Source organism: Notolepis coatsorum (assembly GCF_963971535.1).
Source record: "Notolepis coatsorum genome assembly, chromosome: 5".
Taxonomy (NCBI): domain Eukaryota; kingdom Metazoa; phylum Chordata; class Actinopteri; order Aulopiformes; family Paralepididae; genus Notolepis; species Notolepis coatsorum.
The window spans coordinates 20937873-20960323 of NC_140169.1; the positions used below are offsets into that span (position 1 = coordinate 20937873).

The following is a 22451-nucleotide window of genomic DNA, read 5'->3' on the forward strand; positions in this document are numbered from 1 at the left end:
GCACATTCCTTTGCCTTATAAGCGCATTCAAAGTAAATTAGAGAAGTATATTATGTACCTTTTGCTGCAATAAATACTTAATTATAACTTTGTGTGGAACCGATTCATTGTGGGAAGTGTTCATCATATATATATATATCATGTACTGTATGGCCAGTAATTAAAGTACATAAGACGGTAGTGGTTTAATGATACCATACTTATCAATACAGTCAGGGAATTGTACCCCTCATTTACACCTCTCATAAAAAAAACCAACCCTGAACCCTACCGTCATAGGCAACTATCGTCCTGTCTCTCTCCTCTCCTTCCTTTCTAAAACACTTGAACGTGCTGTATCCAACCAACTTACTGCTTATCTCTTACAGAATGACCTCCTAGACCCTAATCAGTCTGGCTTCCGGACTGGCCACTCCACAGAAACGGTCACAGAGGCACTTCACTTAGCAAAAGCGAAGGGCCTCTCCTCTGTCCTGATTCTCCTAGATCTATCGGCAGCCTTCGACACAGTCAACCATCAGATCCTCCTCACGGCCCTCGCAGGAATGGGAGTGGTTGGCTCTGTGCTGACATGGCTGACATCATACCTCAATGACCGCTCCTACCAAGTGTCATGGAGAGGGACCCTGTCGGCCACCCGCCCCCTGCGGACGGGTGTCCCCCAGGGCTCGGTCCTAGGACCCCTTCTCTTCTCCCTCTACACTAAATCACTGGGTAACATTATCACGTCTCATGGCTTCTCGTATCATTGTTATGCCAATGATACTCAACTCTTCCTCTCCTTCCCTCCCTCAGATATCCACGTCTCTGAGCGGATCTCGGCCTGGATGACAAACAACCACCTCAAACTGAACCTAAGCAAAACAGAACTGCTCCACCTGCCGGCCAAATCCTCCCCCCTGACCGACCTTTCCATCACAGTCGAGAATGCAGCTGTGACCGCATCCCCGACCGCCAAGAACCTTGGTGTTGTCCTCGACGACCAGTTGAACTTCTCTTCTCACATCGCAGCGACAACCAGAACCTGCAGATTCCTCCTGAGCAACGTCAGAAGGATCCGCCCCTTCCTGACAAAAGAAGCCACCCAACTCCTCGTCCAATCAACAGTCATTTCCCGCCTCGACTACTGCAACACACTGCTCGCTGGCCTCCTGGCCACTGCCACCAAGCCTCTTGAACTCATTCAGAACGCAGCGGCCCGCCTGATCTCAAACCTACCGAAGTCGGCCCATGTCACCCCACTTCTTAGGGACCTGCACTGGCTCCCCATTGCTGCACGAATCCGCTTCAAGGCCCTCGACCTAGCATACAATGCGGCAAAGGGAACCGCTCCCGCCTACCTCCGGTCAATGGTCTCTAACTACACACCCTCAAGACCCCTACGCTCTGCATCTTCTGGCCGCCTCAGACCTACTCTTATACAAGCTCCGGGAGGGTCATCAAAGAGAAGTCGCCTATTCTCAGTCCTTGCCCCACAATGGTGGAATGAACTACCCACCACAGTTAGGACAGCCAAAACCCGTCCAATCTTTCGCCGTCGACTAAAGATGCACTTCTTCAACCATTATCTGAAATAAATTATATATATATTTTTTTTAAGACCTAACCCTAACTAACCTTACTGTCATGCACTTGTCTTAATAAACTAACCTACACTGTAACACGCAACACTTTGATGAACATTGTTACTCAGCTGATAAAGTTGTACCCTTCCTGATGACTTGTCGTACAGAACTTGTAAGTCGCTTTGGATAAAAGCGTCAGCTAAATGACTAAATGTAAACGTAAATGTATATAAAATTGTTTGGTAAGGATGTACACAAAATCAAATCAATTATTTTCACTGCCAGCATGTATCAGGCTGGTGGTGCATGACTTTATGGCACTTAGAATGAATGAGAGAAGACACATTGTCCTGTGGGGTTTTAGGCGCCGGTTACACCTTAGTTTCGTTTTCGGTTTCTCCAGATCGCAACGCAACGGTAGCCAAGTGAGACATACGTTTGCAACCCGAGTACTTTTGTTTTGTCACCTGAGCACAGTGATATAGTACACTGCCAAAGCAGTAGGTGGCAGTAGGTGGCGAACATGAAGGCAATTTCAACCAATCAGAACTTGAATGTGCCAATACACTTCCTGCAAAGAAAATGTCAACAAGGCGGGCGCCTATGGGCGCCACCATCTTTGCCTATTTACCCAATGCAGCAATTCTTTTTCAGCAAAGTCTAATAAAAGTGCAATAAACAAAACGGATACATTCACTGTGTGTTCTGCCTGTCATTTGTTGATGAAACAAAACTAACATCAACACAAGTGACCACCAAGAGCGGATAGTTTTGTCTAAAAAAAGATCGGTAGCTACATTGTTAGCTGCATGCTAACGTCAATGGAATATGCCATTATAACAGTATAGTATTGTGGCTAGAAGCTAACGTTAGCTCACGCTAGTTAGCCAGCACCAAACTGATGATATCGGGAGCTATCAGTAGTTAGATAACATTAGAGACAACGCTGTGTGTATTAAACAAAGGTGAATAGATGACTGGGCCATTTTGTTTAATGCTTGTTAAGTTGAAAGAGGAGCTTTGAGCTAACAGGGTCTGATAGCTAACGCTAGCTCATGTTAGCCAGTGGCAGTGCTCAACCAATCGGTAATGCTAGCAGAATGAATGGATGTAAACTTTATTTAACATATTGCATAATGGGTACAATACAATACGGCTCAATACAAACAATTGTTAAGGGAATGCAGACTGTTGTAGCTTGGACTGGGGTCCTTATAACAATAACTTGACAACACATGGTAGCTGCAGCTATTTGGGACACGGAGCTCTGTCCCAAACACACACACACACCCACACACACACACTCTGTTGTCACCGGAAGGGCATGCAGGTGGTATCTACTGCGCATGGGCGTTTTCGCAACAACGGCTCCGTGAAGGCTACACGACTGTTGTCGGCGAGTTTTGGCGCTGCTCAAAAACGGAAAACACAATTTAGCGTTTCAGTAGGGGCCACAACGTATCCGCCAAAAAACGCCAAAAAACGCATTTCTGTGTAAAAGGGACATGAAACGTATTCAAACGTATTCAAAAAACGACCACAAAAACACTAGTCGAACATGGGCCTTAGTTAGCAGTTAGCTGTTTTCTTTCAAAAAGTGTCCCCAGTTGTCAAACAATTCCCAGTCATGCTCCAACCCTCCCCCCTTCACCTTTCATCTCACCTGACCCCCCCCCACCCCCCCCCCCTTCCCCTCACAGACTCCCCCCCCCCCCCCCTCTCCCACACGTGCTCTGTTTTTACCACTGGTAAATGGAGAAGACGCCCTTGGGATTGGCTCCCATTCATCAGAGCCTTGATCGCTGTCGGATAAATCCGAACTGGCTGCTTCGCTGTCGGTTTCAACCGGGCGATGATGCATACTTTTTCGGGCACTACGACGGATCCGGTCCCGGATACCTTTTCAGGTCCAGTAACATTACCGGCCGGTAATGTTTGGCCCAGAAACACAAGCGGACTGTCTGGTTGCAGAAGAGCGCCATCGGACAGGGACAAGTTGCAGGTTGAAAAAGCCCTCAGCTCTGAACTCGGCAGAATCTGCACCTGGCTCACTGATAACAAACTATCATTACACCTGGGTAAAACAGAATCCATTCTCTTTGGATCAAATAGCAAACTCAGCAAGGCCAACGGCTTCTCTGTTACAGTGGGTGACATTGATCCTGATAACTGATCCTGGATTATCTTGATATCATCGGAAACTGGATGATTTAGATGGAAATGACGGCGTCATGAAATCATTGTAGTCCTAAGAAAGAGGAGACCCAGGGCTATCGATGGACAGCGACATTTCATAAAACTACCCCACCCAGCTCACACCAGCCGCTGTCAAAGAAAAATAAATATTGGCGTGATTTTCGTGATTATATCTCACGGGTCGAACAAACCTGAACGTTATTGCCATAAAATACAACGAATATTGTTTTTTTTTTAATCTTTCTGTGAACATCTAGAAAGAAACTGTGTTGCAATCCGGTCCGGTTTTTTGGTGGACAAACCACAGCACATGTGCACCGTGACTCGCGACTGGAGACTAGCTCTGCTAGCACATGTGTACAGGCGGTTTCAAACTGTATTTTAAATTAGAAAGCAAACTAAATAAATGGACAAGAGAAAAAGAAATCTCAATTTGGTCAGTATTGTCATTTACATTTACATTTACATTTAGTCATTTAGCTGACGCTTTTATCCAAAGCGACTTACAAGTTCTGTACGACAAGACAGCAAGAAGGGTACAACTCTTATCAGCTGAGTAACAATGTTTATCAAAGTGTTGCGTGTTACAGTGTAGGTTAGTTTATTAGGACAAGTGCATGTAAGGTTAGTCAGGGTTAGATTTTTTATTTTATTTTTATTTTTTTTATATTATCATTTCAGATAATGGTTGAAGAAGTGAGAAGTGAGGACAAGCAAAGCCATTACTTTAAGTTGCAGGCAAGAAAGACAAATCTGTCCACTGTCTCTGGTTTTAAAACAGCCCTGTTGCAGGTCACACAAAATAAAAAGATAAATGTATTGATATTTCTTTTATTATCAATCAATATGATTATTAAAATATATCGCGATAATTATCGTTATCGTTTTATCACCCAGCCCTAACACAGCCTAACACTAAGATCTGTTAGATATTACTGTTTATTCTCCATAGCAACATGAAGTCTAATACACAGCTTAACACTAATTAAGCATTACATCACACGCAGGAGTGGTTTGTGACCAATAAACCATGCCTAGGGGTGGTTGTTAGGCCCGAGGCGCAGCCGAGGGTCGTTAGACCCCCCTAGGCATGGTTTATTGGTCACAAATCACGACTGCACGTGGTGTAAAGCTTTTATACAACTGCCAGATTCATCCAACCTTATTTCTATACAATAAACACACATTAATCGAAGATTTATTGAAAAAACCATCCGCCAGAAAAAGTAGTTCCCACAACTCCATGTGGAAGCAGCTTGAAGTGCATCCAACCAAACTAACACATCCAACTGTGTATTATTGGAATGATTGAGAGAAGTTGCCTCATGTGGAAGCAGCTTGAAGTGCATCCAACCAACTAACACATCCAACTGTGTATTATTGGAATGATTGATTGAAAATTTTATTACCAGATGCAGAATGGGTACAATACAGTACGGCTCAATACACACAATTGTTAAGGGAATGCATAGGAAAAAAACGTTTTCTTCGCCCTATTTTTTTATTTATTTCTTTTAGCCTAAACTTAACCAGTTGGAAACCAGGGGTACAGTAATAAAATTAGCAATCAACCAATCAATCAATTCAATAGACCATGCTCACTTAAAACAGCGCTGCTTCTCTCTCAGTCTGACTCCCCCGCTGTTGCAGACAGGAGTGTGTGTGTGTGTGTGTGCGTGTGTGTGTGTGTGTGTGTGTGTCACAGTGTGTGTGTGCGTGTGTGTGTGTATGTGTGTGTGTGTGTGTGTGTGTGTGTGTGTGTGTGTGTATGTGTGTGTGTGTGTTTGTGGGTACGCCAGCGTCGGACAGTGAGAGAGAACGCTGCAGTCAGTAGCAAGAAGGAAGTAGAAATTTAAATCAATCAATTAATCTATCAATCAAACCGCGATTTTTCTTTTGTTCTAGATTGCCTCAAGACCCATCAATTACATCATCCAACATTGTTTAAAGGGCTAACACATTCCCCTTGACAGAATCGCTTCATATTTAGTCGTTTAGTCGCCATTAACATATCCATTTGTAAATATTATTGGCCACCTTCTTGTGATCCGGCGGAGTGATGTGATGTGGGTCGGTTGTGGGCGGGTCCTGGGCCAGCAGCGTGGATTGTTGCCAATAAAGACGTGTAAAATGACTGTTTCAGCCAATCAGAATCGAGAAATTTGCATGCCGTTGTATAAGATCTGTTAGATAAGACTCTGTTTATTATCCATAGCAACATGAAGACTAACACCCATCTTAACACTAAGATCTGTTAGATAATACTGTTTATTCTCCATAGCAACATGAGGACTAATACACAGCTTAACACTAAGATCTAAGATCTGTTAGATAAGACTGTGTATTATCCATAGCAACATGAAGACTACACCCATCTTAATACTAAGATCTGTTAGATAAGACTGTTTATTATCCATAGCAACATGAAGACTAAAACCCATCTTAACACTAAGATATGTTAGATACGACTCTGTTTATTCTCCATAGCAACATGAAAATTAACACCCAGCCTAACACTAAGATCTGTGAGATAAGACTTTCTTGTTGTCTCCAGGTTACTCTGTTGGCGCTGGTCACTTCCTACATCCTGGTACTACTGAGGTGGTGGGCGGAGCTCCACAACACAGCCAGACTGGGAAGGTAGGGGGCAATCCTCTGTCTGTCTCTCTGTCTGTCTGTCTGTCTGTCTGTCTGTCTGTCTGTCTGTCTGTCTGTCTGTCTGTCTGTCTGTCTGTCTGTCTGTCTGTCTGTCTGTCTGTCTGTCTGTCTGTACTTAGAGGAGAGAGAATGTTGTCACCCGTCCCATAAAATAAGCATTCACGAGTTCAACCCACACAATGACAACAAAGTATAGGTTTAACAAATTCCATAGAAATCGATAGTTTATTAGCAACGATGCAACAGCCTGATGTGATGCAGGCGGCTTGGGGAGGATGCACCTGGAGCCACACGCTCCTGGGAAGGTGCACTCAGTGGGGATTGGATGAGGGAAGGGAAAGAAAAGGGGACCTTTCACAAGAGCACTTGTCTGTCAAACCGTTAGAGTAGACTCTGAAAGGGGGACTAGACTCTGTTAGCCTACGACCAGCCTCCAGACGGAGTGGCCTCCTGAGGGGGATAAGATCACATAGGCCCATGATAGACTCCATGATAGGCCTCGGTGGGGGAGCTGAGCGCTTGTCCGATAGGGGTAGATGTTATATGTAATTTTATGGGACAGAGACCCTTCTTCCCCAATCCCCCCGAGTTGGGCTCCGTGAATGTGGCCTTTAAACATGAGGGTGGGGGGGGGGTTGCTTGCTCTGAATAGGTTGACAAGAAAGCATAATTAGACAAGTGACTTGTAGATGGCGAAGCCAGGATATTCAGGATAACTTATAATCATTATATTGACTAATTATAGTTACAGATTATTGCAATTCTAAAAATTTTGATACCTTACCTTATTTACGGTCTGGATATAAACTATGCAAATGAGTAAAGCCCATAATACATTACAATGAATGATCAGTATATAAACAAAGACATTTGCCACACGTACCTTTTGTTTCGAAAAAAGGGGATTTTAAAGGGAATACTGCAGGAAATTGGGCGAATGGCGAGCCGCCCCAGAACCGCATCGATGGAGCCAAATCGTGTATTGAATAGATCGGTTCGGTTGGGCTGGATAGGTGGAACCGTGGGAATAGGGCCAGGCCAGGGTATGAGGAAATTAATGGGTGCACGTCATAGTGCGGGCATCCTCCCGAAATTTGTATATAATACTCCAAAATGTTGTTTCTTTTATGAGTCAACACCGAATTCCATTTGTTGGTATTTCCTTCATTGACTGAGCATATTTCGTGGAGATCGCTGGTTGCTCTGATTGACACCAGGAGGGACCAAAAGGGGAAGCAAGGGGAGCCGAGCGCAGGAAATGAGGGGCGTGACCCAGCGCTGCGCTGCCATGCCAACCTTTATTTCACAACAAAAACAAAGGGCCGACAGTGGCTGAGGAGGTATATATATACAGTATATTACCTTTATTTAGCCAGATAAAACATTAAGAACAGGTTTCTTATTTACAATGTCGATCTGGTCCAAGAGGCCCCAACAGGAATACACAAAAAATTATATATTGATAATAAAATAAAAAACACAGTTAAGAATAAAAGAAAAGTTAAGAAAGAAAGTATGTGTGTTTGTGTGCGCGCATTCAAACAGATGCGTGTGTCTAGGTGCGAGTATGAAGATGAATGAATGAGGTAGAGTGGTCAACAGGGTAATCAGAATGTGAAGGTTAGACAGTGGCTCAGGATGAAGAGCGTCGTCTGGGAAGCAGTGGCTCAGGAGGTAGAGCGGTCGTCTGGTAATTAGTGGCTCAGGAGGTAGAGCGGTCGTCTGGTAATCAGTGGCTCAGGAGGTAGAGCGGTTGTCTGGTAATCAGTGGCTCAGGAGGAAGAGTAGTCATCTGGTAATCAGTGGCTCAGGAGGAAGAGCAGTCGTCTGGTAATCAGTGGCTCAGGAGGAAGAGCAGTCTGGTAATTAGTGGCTCAGGAGGAAGAGCAGTTGTCTGGTAATCAGTGGCTCAGGAGGAAGAGCAGTCGTCTGGTAATTAGTGGCTCAGGAGGTAGAGCGGTTGTCTGGTAATCAGTGGCTCAGGAGGTAGAGCGGTCGTCTGGTAATTAGTGGCTCAGGAGGTAGAGCGGTCGTCTGGTAATTAGTAGAGATGTTCCGATACCATTTTTCCCTTTCCGATCCGATTCCGATACCTAAGCTTTGGGTATCGGCCGATACCGATATTTATCCGATACCAGTGCATAAAAAAAAATTATATAAATTATACTTTTTTTTATTTTTTTACAGATACTGTTATACTGTTTTTTAGTAATAACTAGAACGTATGGTATTTATTCAACAACAGGTGATTGTATAGATTTGTATTAGTATCATTAATCAATGAGTATGGGCTGCAGCACTGCAGATATACCCTACTCCAATGATCCACACGGACATTAAACGGTGTTGCACTCGCTACTCAGTGGCTCTGCAGATATACCCTATTCAGTCTGTAAGCTAGTGGCAGATAGAACGTCATGTTGTGATTTTTGATGCAAAATAAATATTCAACATTCTCTTTTGAAACTCCGCCTCAGACTCTTATCCTTTGGCACTTGCTGTACTTTGCTTGCAGGTCTGCAGCCATTATTGCCGGATTATGAATAGCACCAACTTTAGACACGGTAACGTTATCAAGCTAAGCTAACTGACCTAGCTCGTCTTCCCGCATTGACATTTGATAACGTTAGTAATAGTCAGCTAACGCTAGTCCGTAGCTACTTAACTTAAATACAATTCACCGTGGGTGCATTATTGTTGATAGACGGTCACGGACAGTGTTAGGTCCTGGAGAAAGGACAGGCGATCATCTGATTTGATGTAACGTTAAAGCGGATGTTGTTCCAACTAGCTATCTTTCCAGCTAATGCTATCATAACACCAGCCAAACACATCCCGATTCCCGTCCGAGCTCCCCGTCACACCGCACTGTCGGGGACAATGGAATTTAAGAAAGTGTATCTGCTGTTAAAATGACACAGCATCACACTTTAAAACATGTTCATTTTATAATCCTCACTCTCCGCAGGACTCGGCAGGAGATAAATTACATCATGGGATCGGAGGCTAGAATTTACGTGTACTCGCCGATACCAGCATTTTAGGCAGTATCGGCGGCATTTCCGATACTGGTATCGGTATCGGAACAACTCTAGTAATTAGTGGCTCAGGAGGTAGAGCGGTTGTCTGGTAATCAGTGGCTCAGGAGGTAGAGCGGTCGTCTGGTAATTAGTAGCTCAGGAGGTAGAGCGGTTGTCTGGTAATCAGTGGCTCAGGAGGAAGAGTAGTCATCTGGTAATCAGTGGCTCAGGAGGAAGAGCAGTCGTCTGGTAATTAGTGGCTCAGGAGGAAGAGCAGTCGTCTGGTAATCAGTGGCTCAGGAGGAAGAGCAGTCGTCTGGTAATTAGTGGCTCAGGAGGAAGAGCAGTCGTCTGGTAATCAGTGGCTCAGGAGGAAGAGCAGTCGTCTGGTAATTAGTGGCTCAGGAGGTAGAGCGGTTGTCTGGTAATCAGTGGCTCAGGAGGTAGAGCAGTCGTCTGGTAATTAGTGGCTCAGGAGGTAGAGCGGTTGTCTGGTAATCAGTGGCTCAGGAGGTAGAGCGGTCGTCTGGTAATTAGTGGCTCAGGAGGTAGAGCGGTTGTCTGGTAATCAGTGGCTCAGGAGGTAGAGCGGTCGTCTGGTAATTAGTGACTCAGGAGGTAGAGCGGTCGTCTGGTAATTAGTGGCTCAGGAGGTAGAGCGGTTGTCTGGTAATCAGTGGCTCAGGAGATAGAGCGGTTGTCTGGTAATCAGTGGCTCAGTGAGTCCATCCTTACCCACTCCATCATCTCCTGGTTCCCCGCTGCAGCGGCAAAAGATCTCGCCAAGCTGCAGCGGGTGATTCGCTCCGCGGAGAGGGTGATCGGCTGTCCCCTGCCCTCCCTCAGGTCCCTGCATGACTCCAGGGCGCTGAAGAGGGCGAGGAAGATCATGGCCGACCCATCCCACCCCGGTCAGAGCCTCTTCACCCTGCTCCCCTCTGGGAGAAGGCTGAGGATCCCAAAGGCCGTGAAAGCTCGTCACAGACTGAGCTTCTTCCCCTCAGCCGCCAGGCTGATCAATGCCTCAGGCCCCCCCCCTCTGCCCCCAAGTGACACTGGCACAATGACACTGACTGCACTGCACTAGTCCGTACTGGAACTCTGCACTCTTCACTTTATATATATATATGTATTTTATTGATTAATCCTCCACTGCACTGTTTCGTTTCTTGTCATGTGTCTGTGTTGGTGTTGTTTTGTGAGGTTCGCCTCTTCCCTGGACCTTTAATTCCTGTTCCCTGGACCGTTGATTCCCTGTCTCCTCACCTCTCCAGCCCCCACCCTCGCATTCGTTTACTCTCGTCTGCTCTTCAGCAGCCCACACCCTTGGACTACCTGTCATTATGTGTTTGATTGGTCCGTGCCGAACACACACTTCTAGTCAAGTATCAATTACTATCTCGCACCTGATGTGTGTTCTAATTAGCGCCCCAGTGGGCTTTAAATAGCTCGATCTCCCCCCCAGTCCTCGTCGGGTCGTTCTGCAGACTTCTACGGGAGATTCTCTATCTGTAAGCTCCTACGGGAGATTCCCTATCTGTCTGTATGCTGTTTCATCTCCGGTGTGAGACGAGGTGCAAGCCTTCGCCACCTGTCGCCGTTTGCCTGGAGTGGGACACAGTACTGCGCTCTCTAATTCTCTACGGGAGGTATTCCAGTGTTCCACTCCAGACCCCGCGCCAGATGCGCTCTCCGAACCGGCGCGTTCTCCAAGCAGACGCGCACCACTCCAGACCCCGCGCCAGATGCGCTCTCCGAACCGGCGCGTTCTCCAAGCAGACGCGCACCACTCCAGACCACGCGCCAGATGCGCTCTCCGAACCGGCGCGTTCTCCAAGCAGACGCGCACCACTCCAGACCCCGCGCCAGATGCGCTCTCCGAACCGGCGCGTTCTCCAAGCAGACGCGCACCACTCCAGACCCCGCGCCAGATGCGCTCTCCGAACCGGCGCGTTCTCCAAGCAGACGCGCACCACTCCAGACCCCGCGCCAGATGCGCTCTCCGAACCGGCGCGTTCTCCAAGCAGACGCGCACCACTCCAGACTCCGCGCTGATGCGCTCCTACAGCAGACGCGCTCCTTCTGCAGACGCGCTCCACTCCAGACGCGCATCGCTCTCTAATTCTCTACGGGAGGATGTGTCTCTCCGAGCCGGCGCGCTCTCCGAACCGGCGCGTTCTCCAAGCCGACGCGCCCCACTCCAGACGTCTAGCCTGCGCCCTCCTACTCCTTCCCTGTAAGCAGCTCTGGCCCTAGTCTCCCCTGTTTGCTTCTTTGTTAGCTCCCCTGTTAGCTTCCCTGTTAGCTCCCCTGTTAGCTTCCCTGTTAGCTCCCCTGTTAGCCTGTTTAGTCTCCCCTGTTAGCTCCCCTGTTAGCCTTGTTAGTTCCCCTGTTGACTCCCCTGTTAGCTTCCCTGTTAGCTCCCCTGTTAGCCTGTTGACTCCCCTGTAGCTTCCTTGTTAGCCTCGTTAGCTCCCCTGCAGCTTGCTAGGCCTCTACTACCAGCATGGCCCCAGTCTGCTAGCTTAGCCCCGGCTTCTAGCACAGCCTCTATGTTAATGCAGCCCTTGCAGCTAGCATAGGCCCTGTAGCTAGCCATGCCCAGGCAGCTAACCCGGTCCCTCTGCATGGCCTCCACTTTTTGTGTAGTTTTCCCCACTGCTAGGACTGCCCCTTCAGCTAGCAAGGTCAGTTTTCTCCCACTGCTAGGACTGCCCCTTCAGCTAGCAAGGTCAGTTTCCCCACTGCTAGGACTGCCCCTTCAGCTAGCAAGGTCAGTTTTCTCCCACTGCTAGGACTGCCCCTTCAGCTAGCAAGGTCTGTTTCCCCACTGCTAGGACTGCCCCTTCAGCTAGCAAGGTCAGTTTTCTCCCACTGCTAGGACTGCCCCTTCAGCTAGCAAGGTCAGTTTTCCCCCACTGCTAGGACTGCCCCTTCAGCTAGCAAGGTCAGTTTTCTCCCACTGCTAGGACTGCCCCTTCAGCTAGCAAGGTCAGTTTTCTCCCACTGCTAGGACTGCCCCTTCAGCTAGCAAGGTCAGTTTTCCCCACTGCTAGGACTGCCCCTTCAGCTAGCAAGGTCAGTTCCCCACAGCTAGGACTGTCCTTCCAGCTAGCTTGTTCTCCCATGCTGGTCCAGCCCTGTCTGCCAGCCTAGCTCCGGCAGCTAGCGCAGCCTCTATGTTAATGTAGCAGTACAGCTAGCATAGGCCCTGTAGCTATCAGTGCCCTGGCAGCTACCCTTTCCCTCTGCTAGCCCCTTCCCTGTTCCCCTCTCCAGTGCCCCTGTTCCAGCCCTGTCTGCTAGCCTAGCTCCGGCAGCTAGCGCAGCCTCTATGTTAATGTAGCAGTACAGCTAGCATAGGCCCTGTAGCTATCAGTGCCCTGGCAGCTACCCTTTCCCTCTGCTAGCCCCTTCCCTGTTCCCCTCTCCAGTGCCCCTGTTCCAGCCCTGTCTGCTAGCCTAGCTCCGGCAGCTAGCGCAGCCTCTATGTTAATGTAGCAGTACAGCTAGCATAGGCCCTGTAGCTATCAGTGCCCTGGCAGCTACCCTTTCCCTCTGCTAGCCCCTTCCCTGTTCCCCTCTCCAGTGCCCCTGTCCCTCGCCCTGTCCAAGGCCTTAACCCTGTTTTCTCTGTCCCTGTCTCCAGCCCGCCCCCGCGGGCCTCTGTTCCCGTTTCCCCTCTCCAGTGCCCCTGTCCCTCGCCCTGTCCAAGGCCTTAACCCTGTTTTCTCTGTCCCTGTCTCCAGCCCGCCCCCGCAGGCCTCTGTTCCTGTTCCCCTCTCCAGTGCCCCTGTTCCTGCCCTGTCCCTTGCCCTGGCCCTGTCCTTTAGCCTTTCCCTTAGCCTTCCCCTTAGCCAGCTCGCCTCTTAAAGGCACATTGCCCTTTTTCCCTAGTTCTTGTTTTCCAGTGTTTTGTGTTCCCCCTTAAAGGCACTGTGCCTATTTTTCCCTAGTTCTTGTTTTTCCAGTATTTTGTGTTCTCCCTTAAAGGGACAGTGCCGCTTTTCTGTTGTCTTCAATAAATGCCCAGTTCTTGGCTTACTCTCATACCTGTCTTGTGTTGTGCGATTGGGGTCGGTTACAAACCATAACAGTACGACCCGACCAGTCGACGACCCCAGCCAGCACAGGCAGTGTATGTTGAGTTTGTCCTTTGTTAGCTCTAGCTTCCCCGCTAGCATGGCCCAATTTCTTGTTTGTTGCCTTGTCATGTCCCCTGCCCCTCTGTCTGTATTTTTCGGTCGCCCGGTGGCTCCCGTGGAGGGGGGAGTACTGTGAGGTTCGCCTCTTCCCTGGACCTTTAATTCCTGTTCCCTGGACCTTTGATTCCCTGTCTCCTCACCTCTCCAGCCCCCACCCTCGCGTTCGTTTACTCTCGTCTGCTCTTCAGCAGCCCACACCCTTGGACTACCTGTCATTATGTGTTTGATTGGTCCGTGCCGAACACACACTTCTAGTCAAGTATCAATTACTATCTCGCACCTGATGTGTGTTCTAATTAGCGCCCTAGTGGGCTTTAAATAGCTCGATCTCCCCCCCAGTCCTCGTCGGGTCGTTCTGCAGACTCCTACGGGAGATTCTCTATCTGTAAGCTCCTACGGGAGATTCCCTATCTGTCTGTATGCTGTTTCATCTCCGGCGTGAGACGAGGTGCAAGCCTTCGCCACCTGTCGCCGTTTGCCTGGAGTGGGACACAGTACTGCGCTCTCTAATTCTCTACGGGAGGTATTCCAGTGTTCCACTCCAGACCCCGCGCCAGATGCGCTCTCCGAACCGGCGCGTTCTCCAAGCAGACGCGCACCACTCCAGACCCCGCGCCAGATGCGCTCTCCGAACCGGCGCGTTCTCCAAGCAGACGCGCACCACTCCAGACCCCGCGCCAGATGCGCTCTCCGAACCGGCGCGTTCTCCAAGCAGACGCGCACCACTCCAGACCCCACGGCAGATGCGCTCTCCGAACCGGCGCGTTCTCCAAGCAGACGCGCACCACTCCAGACCCCGCGCCAAATGCGCTCTCCGAACCGGCGCGTTCTCCAAGCAGACGCGCACCACTCCAGACCCCGCGCCAGATGCGCTCTCCGAACCGGCGCGTTCTCCAAGCAGACGCGCACCACTCCAGACTCCGCGCTGAAGCGCTCCTACAGCAGACGCGCTCCTTCTGCAGATGCGCTCCACTCCAGACGCGCATCGCTCTATAATTCTCTACGGGAGGATGTGTCTCTCCGAGCCGGCGCGCTCTCCGAACCGGCGCGTTCTCCAAGCCGACGCGCCCCACTCCAGACGTCTAGCCTGCGCCCTCCTACTCCTTCCCTGTAAGCAGCTCTGGCCCTAGTCTCCCCTGTTGGCTTCTTTGTTAGCTCCCCTGTTAGCTTCCCTGTTAGCTCCCCTGTTAGCTTCCCTGTTAGCTCCCCTGTTAGCCTGTTTAGTCTCCCCTGTTAGCTCCCCTGTTAGCCTTGTTAGTTCCCCTGTTGACTCCCCTGTTAGCTTCCCTGTTAGCTCCCCTGTTAGCCTGTTGACTCCCCTGTAGCTTCCTTGTTAGCCTCGTTAGCTCCCCTGCAGCTTGCTAGGCCTCTACTACCAGCATGGCCCCAGTCTGCTAGCTTAGCCCCGGCTGCTAGCACAGCCTCTATGTTAATTCAGCCCTTGCAGCTAGCATAGGCCCTGTAGCTAACCATGCCCAGGCAGCTAACCCGGTCCCTCTGCATGGCCTCCACTTTTTGTGTAGTTTTCCCCACTGCTAGGACTGCCCCTTCAGCTAGCAAGGTCAGTTTTCTCCCACTGCTAGGACTGCCCCTTCAGCTAGCAAGGTCAGTTTCCCCACTGCTAGGACTGCCCCTTCAGCTAGCAAGGTCAGTTTTCTCCCACTGCTAGGACTGCCCCTTCAGCTAGCAAGGTCAGTTTCCCCACTGCTAGGACTGCCCCTTCAGCTAGCAAGGTCAGTTTTCTCCCACTGCTAGGACTGCCCCTTCAGCTAGCAAGGTCAGTTTTTCCCCACTGCTAGGACTGCCCCTTCAGCTAGCAAGGTCAGTTTTCTCCCACTGCTAGGACTGCCCCTTCAGCTAGCAAGGTCAGTTTTCTCCCACTGCTAGGACTGCCCCTTCAGCTAGCAAGGTCAGTTTTCCCCACTGCTAGGACTGCCCCTTCAGCTAGCAAGGTCAGTTCCCCACAGCTAGGACAGTCCTTCCAGCTAGCTTGTTCTCCCATGCTGGTCCAGCCCTGTCTGCCAGCCTAGCTCCGGCAGCTAGCGCAGCCTCTATGTTAATGTAGCAGTACAGCTAGCATAGGCCCTGTAGCTATCAGTGCCCTGGCAGCTACCCTTTCCCTCTGCTAGCCCCTTCCCTGTTCCCCTCTCCAGTGCCCCTGTTCCAGCCCTGTCTGCTAGCCTAGCTCCGGCAGCTAGCGCAGCCTCTATGTTAATGTAGCAGTACAGCTAGCATAGGCCCTGTAGCTATCAGTGCCCTGGCAGCTACCCTTTCCCTCTGCTAGCCCCTTCCCTGTTCCCCTCTCCAGTGCCCCTGTTCCAGCCCTGTCTGCTAGCCTAGCTCCGGCAGCTAGCGCAGCCTCTATGTTAATGTAGCAGTACAGCTAGCATAGGCCCTGTAGCTATCAGTGCCCTGGCAGCTACCCTTTCCCTCTGCTAGCCCCTTCCCTGTTCCCCTCTCCAGTGCCCCTGTCCCTCACCCTGTCCAAGGCCTTAACCCTGTTTTCTCTGTCCCTGTCTCCAGCCCGCCCCCGCGGGCCTCTGTTCCCGTTTCCCCTCTCCAGTGCCCCTGTCCCTCGCCCTGTCCAAGGCCTTAACCCTGTTTTCTCTGTCCCTGTCTCCAGCCCGCCCCCGCGGGCCTCTGTTCCTGTTCCCCTCTCCAGTGCCCCTGTTCCTGCCCTGTCCCTTGCCCTGGCCCTGTCCTTTAGCCTTTCCCTTAGCCTTCCCCTTAGCCAGCTCGCCTCTTAAAGGCACATTGCCCTTTTTCCCTAGTTCTTGTTTTCCAGTGTTTTGTGTTCCCCCTTAAAGGCACTGTGCCTATTTTTCCCTAGTTCTTGTTTTTCCAGTATTTTGTGTTCTCCCTTAAAGGGACAGTGCCGCTTTTCTGTTGTCTTCAATAAATGCCCAGTTCTTGGCTTACTCTCATACCTGTCTTGTGTTGTGCGATTGGGGTCGGTTACAAACCATAACATGTTTACTGTGAAAAAAGAAAAGAAAATGCATACACTGTATTGCTGCAACAATTACCAATGTGTTTTTACACAAATGGCTCAATAAAGGAATCTGAATCTGAATCAGGAGATAGAGCGGTTGTCTGGTAATCAGTGGCTCAGGAGATAGAGCGGTTGTCTGGTAATCAGTGGCTCAGGAGATAGAGCGGTTGTCTGGTAATCAGTGTCTCAGGAGGTAGAGCGGTCGTCTGGTAATCAGTGGCTCAGGAGGTAGAGCGGTTGTCTGGTAATCAGTGGCTCAGGAGGTAGAGCAGTTGTCTGGTAATCAGTGGCTCAAGAGGTAGAGCGGTTGTCTGGTAATCAGTGGCTCAGGAGGTAGAGCGGTCATCGTAAGGTTCTCACTTTGATTCTGGCTCCCCCCAGAGTGTGTCCTTGAGCAAAGACACTTAACCCCTAACTGCTCCCGATGAGAAGGTTCGCACCTTGCACGGTTGTTGTGTGAATGTGTGAGTGAATGGGTAAATGTGAAGCCTAAGTTTTGTGTGTGGCTGTGGCAGCATTTGACCTAAAGCAGTTTGTGAGCTCGAGAAAGGAGCAGAAAGCAACGAGACAATAATAAAAAAAACTAAAATAAAGCAAATCTCCAGCAGGCTGCATGGCCTAATAATAATAACAAATGAGTAGCACCATGAAAGAGTAGCGCTGCATGTGATACCAGTTAATAATGATAATAACAAAACGTCTGTCTAAAGCCATGAAAGAGTAGCGCTGCATGTGATACCAGTTAATAATGATAATAACAAAACGTCTGTCTAAAGCCATGAAAGAGTAGCGCTGCATGTGATACCAGTTAATAATGATAATAACAAATGTCTGTGTAAAGCAAGTGTCCTTGAGCAAGACACTTAACCCCTAACTGCTCCTGATGAGCAGGTTGGCAACTTGCATCGTTGCCTCCGCCATCGGTGTGTGAATGGGTGTGTGAGGAACAAAATAAAGCGCTTCGGATAAAAGCGCCATATGAATGCACATGTATGTAAAGTATGTCAGATCGCTAACGCTGTGGCGTCCTTGACGAAGACGGACAGGAGCACTTGGATTGGTCCCCTGGCGCGGCTCACGTGGCGCCTGTCTGCTCCCGGCTGCCCTTGGGGGGGAAGGACGACGGGATGGGTTAATCGCAGATACGCATTGTATGCATGGTTCGCATGTGTGCCAAATGGTGACCTCGGAGCAGGTCCTAAATTATTATTATTATTATTATAAGTCATGTACTTACTCAGCCGTAAGAGTTGTACCCTTCCTGCTGACTTGAAAGCGTCAGCTAAATGACAAAATGTAAATGTAGCTTACTAATGTAGTTTCAAGTTTTCAAGTTTCTTTAATATTTGTCATACAGAAGTACAGAATACTTTTATACAAAATGCTTCTTACTGTTACGCTCCAGAGACTGTGCAAGACAAGATAAGTATGAAATAAAATAACATAGTAAAATTAGAAGTAAAAAAATGAGGTCACAGTGTTCAGTTTAGACATATGTACAATGTTCGATGCAGAATAGACGTAGTTACCATACAATATACAATACTGTGCAGTGTACTAATATACAATACTATACTATATAGTGCAAGGCAGAAATGGAACGAGGTGCAATTTAGGTACAATTCACAGTAGGTGTACGAGTTGTAGTGCAAATCCTTTATCAATAAATATAAAGTGTAAAGTGTGTTTGTGTGATCTAAAGTGTGGAGAGTGGGTGCTGCAGTGTGTTGTTTGTTTGAGTGAGTGTGTGCGTGTGGGTGTGTGTGCTGTGTGCATTTGATGGTTGTTGCATAGTGTTTATTGTTCGTTTAGCAGCCTGATGGCCTGGGGATAGAAGCTTCTTCTGAGTCTTTCTGTGCTCGCCTTAAGACTCCGGTATCGCTTGCCTGACCGCAGCAGTTCAAAGAGGCAGTTGTTCGGGTGGCTCGAGTCCTTAATAATTCTCTTAGCCTTCCCCTTGCACCGCTTGTTGTAAATGTTCTGGAGGGTGGGAAGCCCCCCTCCAATTGTGCGTTCGGCTGAACGTGTCACTCTTTGTAGTCTGCTACGGTCTTGTGCAGTGCTATTCCCAAACCAGGAGGTGATGTTGCCGGTCAGGATGCTCTCTATTGTACATGAGTAGAAGTTCCTAAGGATCTTCTGACTGACTTGGAACTTCCTTAGGCGCCTGAGGAAGTAGAGGCGTTGTCGTGCCTTCTTCACAACACTGTCAATGTGTGTGGTCCATGTCAAGTCCTCGGATATGTGGGCTCCGAGGTACTTGAAACTGTTCACTCTCTCAACCGGTGCCCCGTCGATGCTGAGGGGGCTGTAGTCCTTGACCCCCGACCTCCTGAAGTCCACAATCATCTCTTTTGTTTTGCTGACGTTCAGGGAGAGGCAGTTCTCCTGACACCACTGTGACAGGTTCTCTACCTCTTCCAGGTAGGCCCTTTCGTCGTTGGCAGAGATCAGGCCCACCACTACTGTGTCATCAGCAAATTTGATGATGGTGTTGTTGTTCCGCTGTGCTACGCAGTCATGTGTGTACAGGGAGTAGAGGAGGGGGCTCAGAACACAGCCCTGGGGGGCCCCTATGTTGAGCGTGATGGATGAGGAGGTGCAGTTGCCGGCTCTTACCACCTGGGGTCTGCCCGTCAGGAAGTCCAAGACCCACTGGCAGAGGTCATAGTTCAAGCCCAGGTCCCTGAGCTTGGCTATGAGTTTGGAGGGGACTATGGTATTGAATGCTGAGCTGTAGTCGATGAACAGCATTCTCACATAGTTCCCCTGCCTCTTGTCCAGGTGTGATGCTGCTGTGTGCAGCACATGGGCTATGGCGTCCTCCGTGGACCTGTTGGGGCGATATGCAAATTGCAGAGGGTCCAGGTTGATGGGGAGGGAGGAACAGATGTAGCCCTTCACTAGCTTCTCAAAGCACTTCATGGCTATGGAGGTGAGGGCTACAGGGCGGTAGTCGTTGAGGCAAGCGGGCGTAGATTTTTTGGGTACAGGGATGATGGTGGACTTCTTCAGACAGGTGGGGATGACAGCCTGTTCCAAGGACAGGTTGAAGATGTCAGTGAATACCGGGGCCAGTTGGTCGGCACAGACTTTTAGGACGCGGCCGGGGATGCCGTCCGGTCCTGCTGCCTTCCTGATATTCACTTTTTTAAAGATCCGTCTCACCTCATGCTCTGTTACCCTGAACACTGAGTCTCCATCAGCAGACCCCCCCCCCCCCCATTGCCGTGGTTTGTAGGCTGGTGTTGTTATTCACAGCCTCAAACCTTGCATAGAAGGAATTGAGATCATTTGCTAAGGAGATGTCACTGTTCAGTTTGAGGGGGGTGCCTTTGTAGTCTGTCATTGTTCTGAGGCCCTGCCACATGCCTCTAGAGTCAGCCTGTTCAAACTGAAGTTCAACTTTATCCCTGTAACGCCGTTTTGCCTCTATTACTGCTCTCCTGACGTTGTATCTTGCCATCTTGTGTTCTTCCATGTTGCCTGTCACCAGCCCGGTGTTGTATGCTGATGTGCGCACTTTCAGAGCCTCACGGACAGATTTGTCTACCCAGGGCTTTTGATTTTGGTAGATTTTAATTTTGGTGGTATGTCACACAGTACAAGTACAAGTCATGTATGTGTCTGTGATGAGGCTGTAAATCCACTGCATTCCATTGGTGGGTCTGTTCAAGTCATATGCATCTTTGCAAGAGGTGGAGCCTGGAGGAACACACACACACAAACACACACACACACACACACAGGCTCGCACGCACGCATGCACACTCGCACGCACGCACACACACACACGCATGCACGCACGCACGCACACACACACACACACACACACACACACACACACACACACACACACACACATACACACACACACACACACACAGCACACACACACACACACACACAGGGGATGTTCTTTTGAGTGTTTCTTTTGAGACACTCGCTGTCTCATTTGACTGTATAAAGAGGAAAAAGAGGGAGAAAGTGCAACATAGAGAGAGATAGATACGTTCTAAAATACACACAGACACACACACACACACACACACACACACACACACACACACACACACACACACACACACACACACACACAGGGGATGTTCTTTTGAGTGTTTCTTTTGAGACACTCGCTGTCTCATTTGACTGTATAAAGAGGAAAAAGAGGGAGAAAATGCAACATAGAGAGAGATAGATACGTTCTAAAATACAAGTTATGCTTTTTTTTTATCATAAATCGATCAATAGAGACCGTATTAGATCCCCACACATCTCAAGAAGGTGCTGAATGAGCTCAGTGAGCAAACTCGGTTCCAGCATAATTGTAACATTCACCGGCACAGATGCAAAAATAAATAATATTTTAATCATTTATATTCTCCTTTTTTTCATTAAAATGTACTCAAGCCTAGTAACATACACAATATTTACATACCCCCAGGTCCCTAGATGTTCCTAGATACCAAGAACATGCAAATTGGCAAGCAATCTTCCATTTACTTAGGCATGTACCTTTAGGCGAGATTTCTGAAAATAGGGCTACAGCTTAATAATTTAAGGGTTAGGGTAATTTAATATAACAGTTTTTAGTTTGCATTCGTTTTTTGATTGATTGCCTTTGTTGTTGTTACATTTGTTCTGTGATGTTTGATCATTGACTGAATACCTTTGAATACTGTTGTATTGAACACCTTTATTATATTTGTTTGTACTAAAATGCGATCATTTGCTATCAGTTGTTGGAACATACAGGATCTTTACTCTTCAACATTTGGCCTGAAGAGTGGAGACTTTGTACAGACTATATGTAATTAAAACATGGTGTAGAGATGATGGAGCCAAACACTGTTCTCCAAAATTCAAGTAATTTTGCCATTTTGCCATTGCAATTAGTCAGGGGGATTGATAATATGGTACAAATCACAACTCCATCAGTCAATACAGATTCTAAATTCAGGGAACAATCACAGTTGGTTAAAACTAAATAAAGAGGTAATCCCCTCTCAAAGAGATATTTTTATCTGTGGAATAATGTACAACCCTCTGGGTCTCCATATTATTCGGAGGACATCTTCTCCAACCTTGAGTCAGAAATATGTAACTATCAAACTCAAGGTCATGCGCTTGTTTACAGGGACTTTAATGCACAAACGGGATCCCATCCTGATTTCAGCAGTACACATGGAGACAGATTTATATCTGACAACACCCTATGCAACCATGTCATTGTCAACCTGTCCCCTAGAAATAACTATGATACCTCAGTAAAAACAACTTACAACTGTACCCCTGAATACAAGAGCAGATACCTATATATAGTGTCTCCTATATAGTGTCTATATATAGAGACTAACTGTCTCTAAGGTGTCTAGTAGTCCTAACTATCTCTCTGGTGTCTAAATATTGATATATTTATTATTGTTATATTGTAGAGATGTGTGCATTGAAATGTCTGTAAAGTCTCGACGACATTGAAAATGAGGGTGACCTCAATTGTCTTTTCGAGTATGAATAAAGGTTGATGATGATGATATTAGACCTAACTATCTCTCTGGTGTCTATATATTAGTCCTAACTGTCTCTACGGTGTCTATATATTAGTCCTAACTGTCTCTAAGATGTCTATATATTAGTCCTAACTGTCTCTAAGCTGTCTATATATTAGTCCTTCCTACCCAGGGTTCTTGACTACTTGTATTTTCGGGATATTCCTTAGTGTCCCAGAGCAGTCGAGCGATGAGCCCAGAATATTCCAGATTGTTCACAGTGTCAATGATATATTCTTGTCTCCACGGAGACCAGAAGTCTGTAA

The 22451-nt window shown here is 48.2% G+C and overlaps 1 protein-coding gene across 1 annotated transcript in view; it reads left to right on the forward strand.

Moving 5' to 3' along the window:
* The window catches only part of itga4 (integrin alpha 4), a 205085-nt gene that overhangs the window by 44610 nt on the left and 138024 nt on the right, over positions 1-22451 (forward strand). Inside the window, exon 7 of the mRNA XM_084314032.1 lies at positions 6316-6401. Within this exon, the coding sequence (XP_084170158.1) occupies positions 6316-6401 (86 nt within the window). The remainder of the gene's footprint in view (positions 1-6315; positions 6402-22451) is intronic.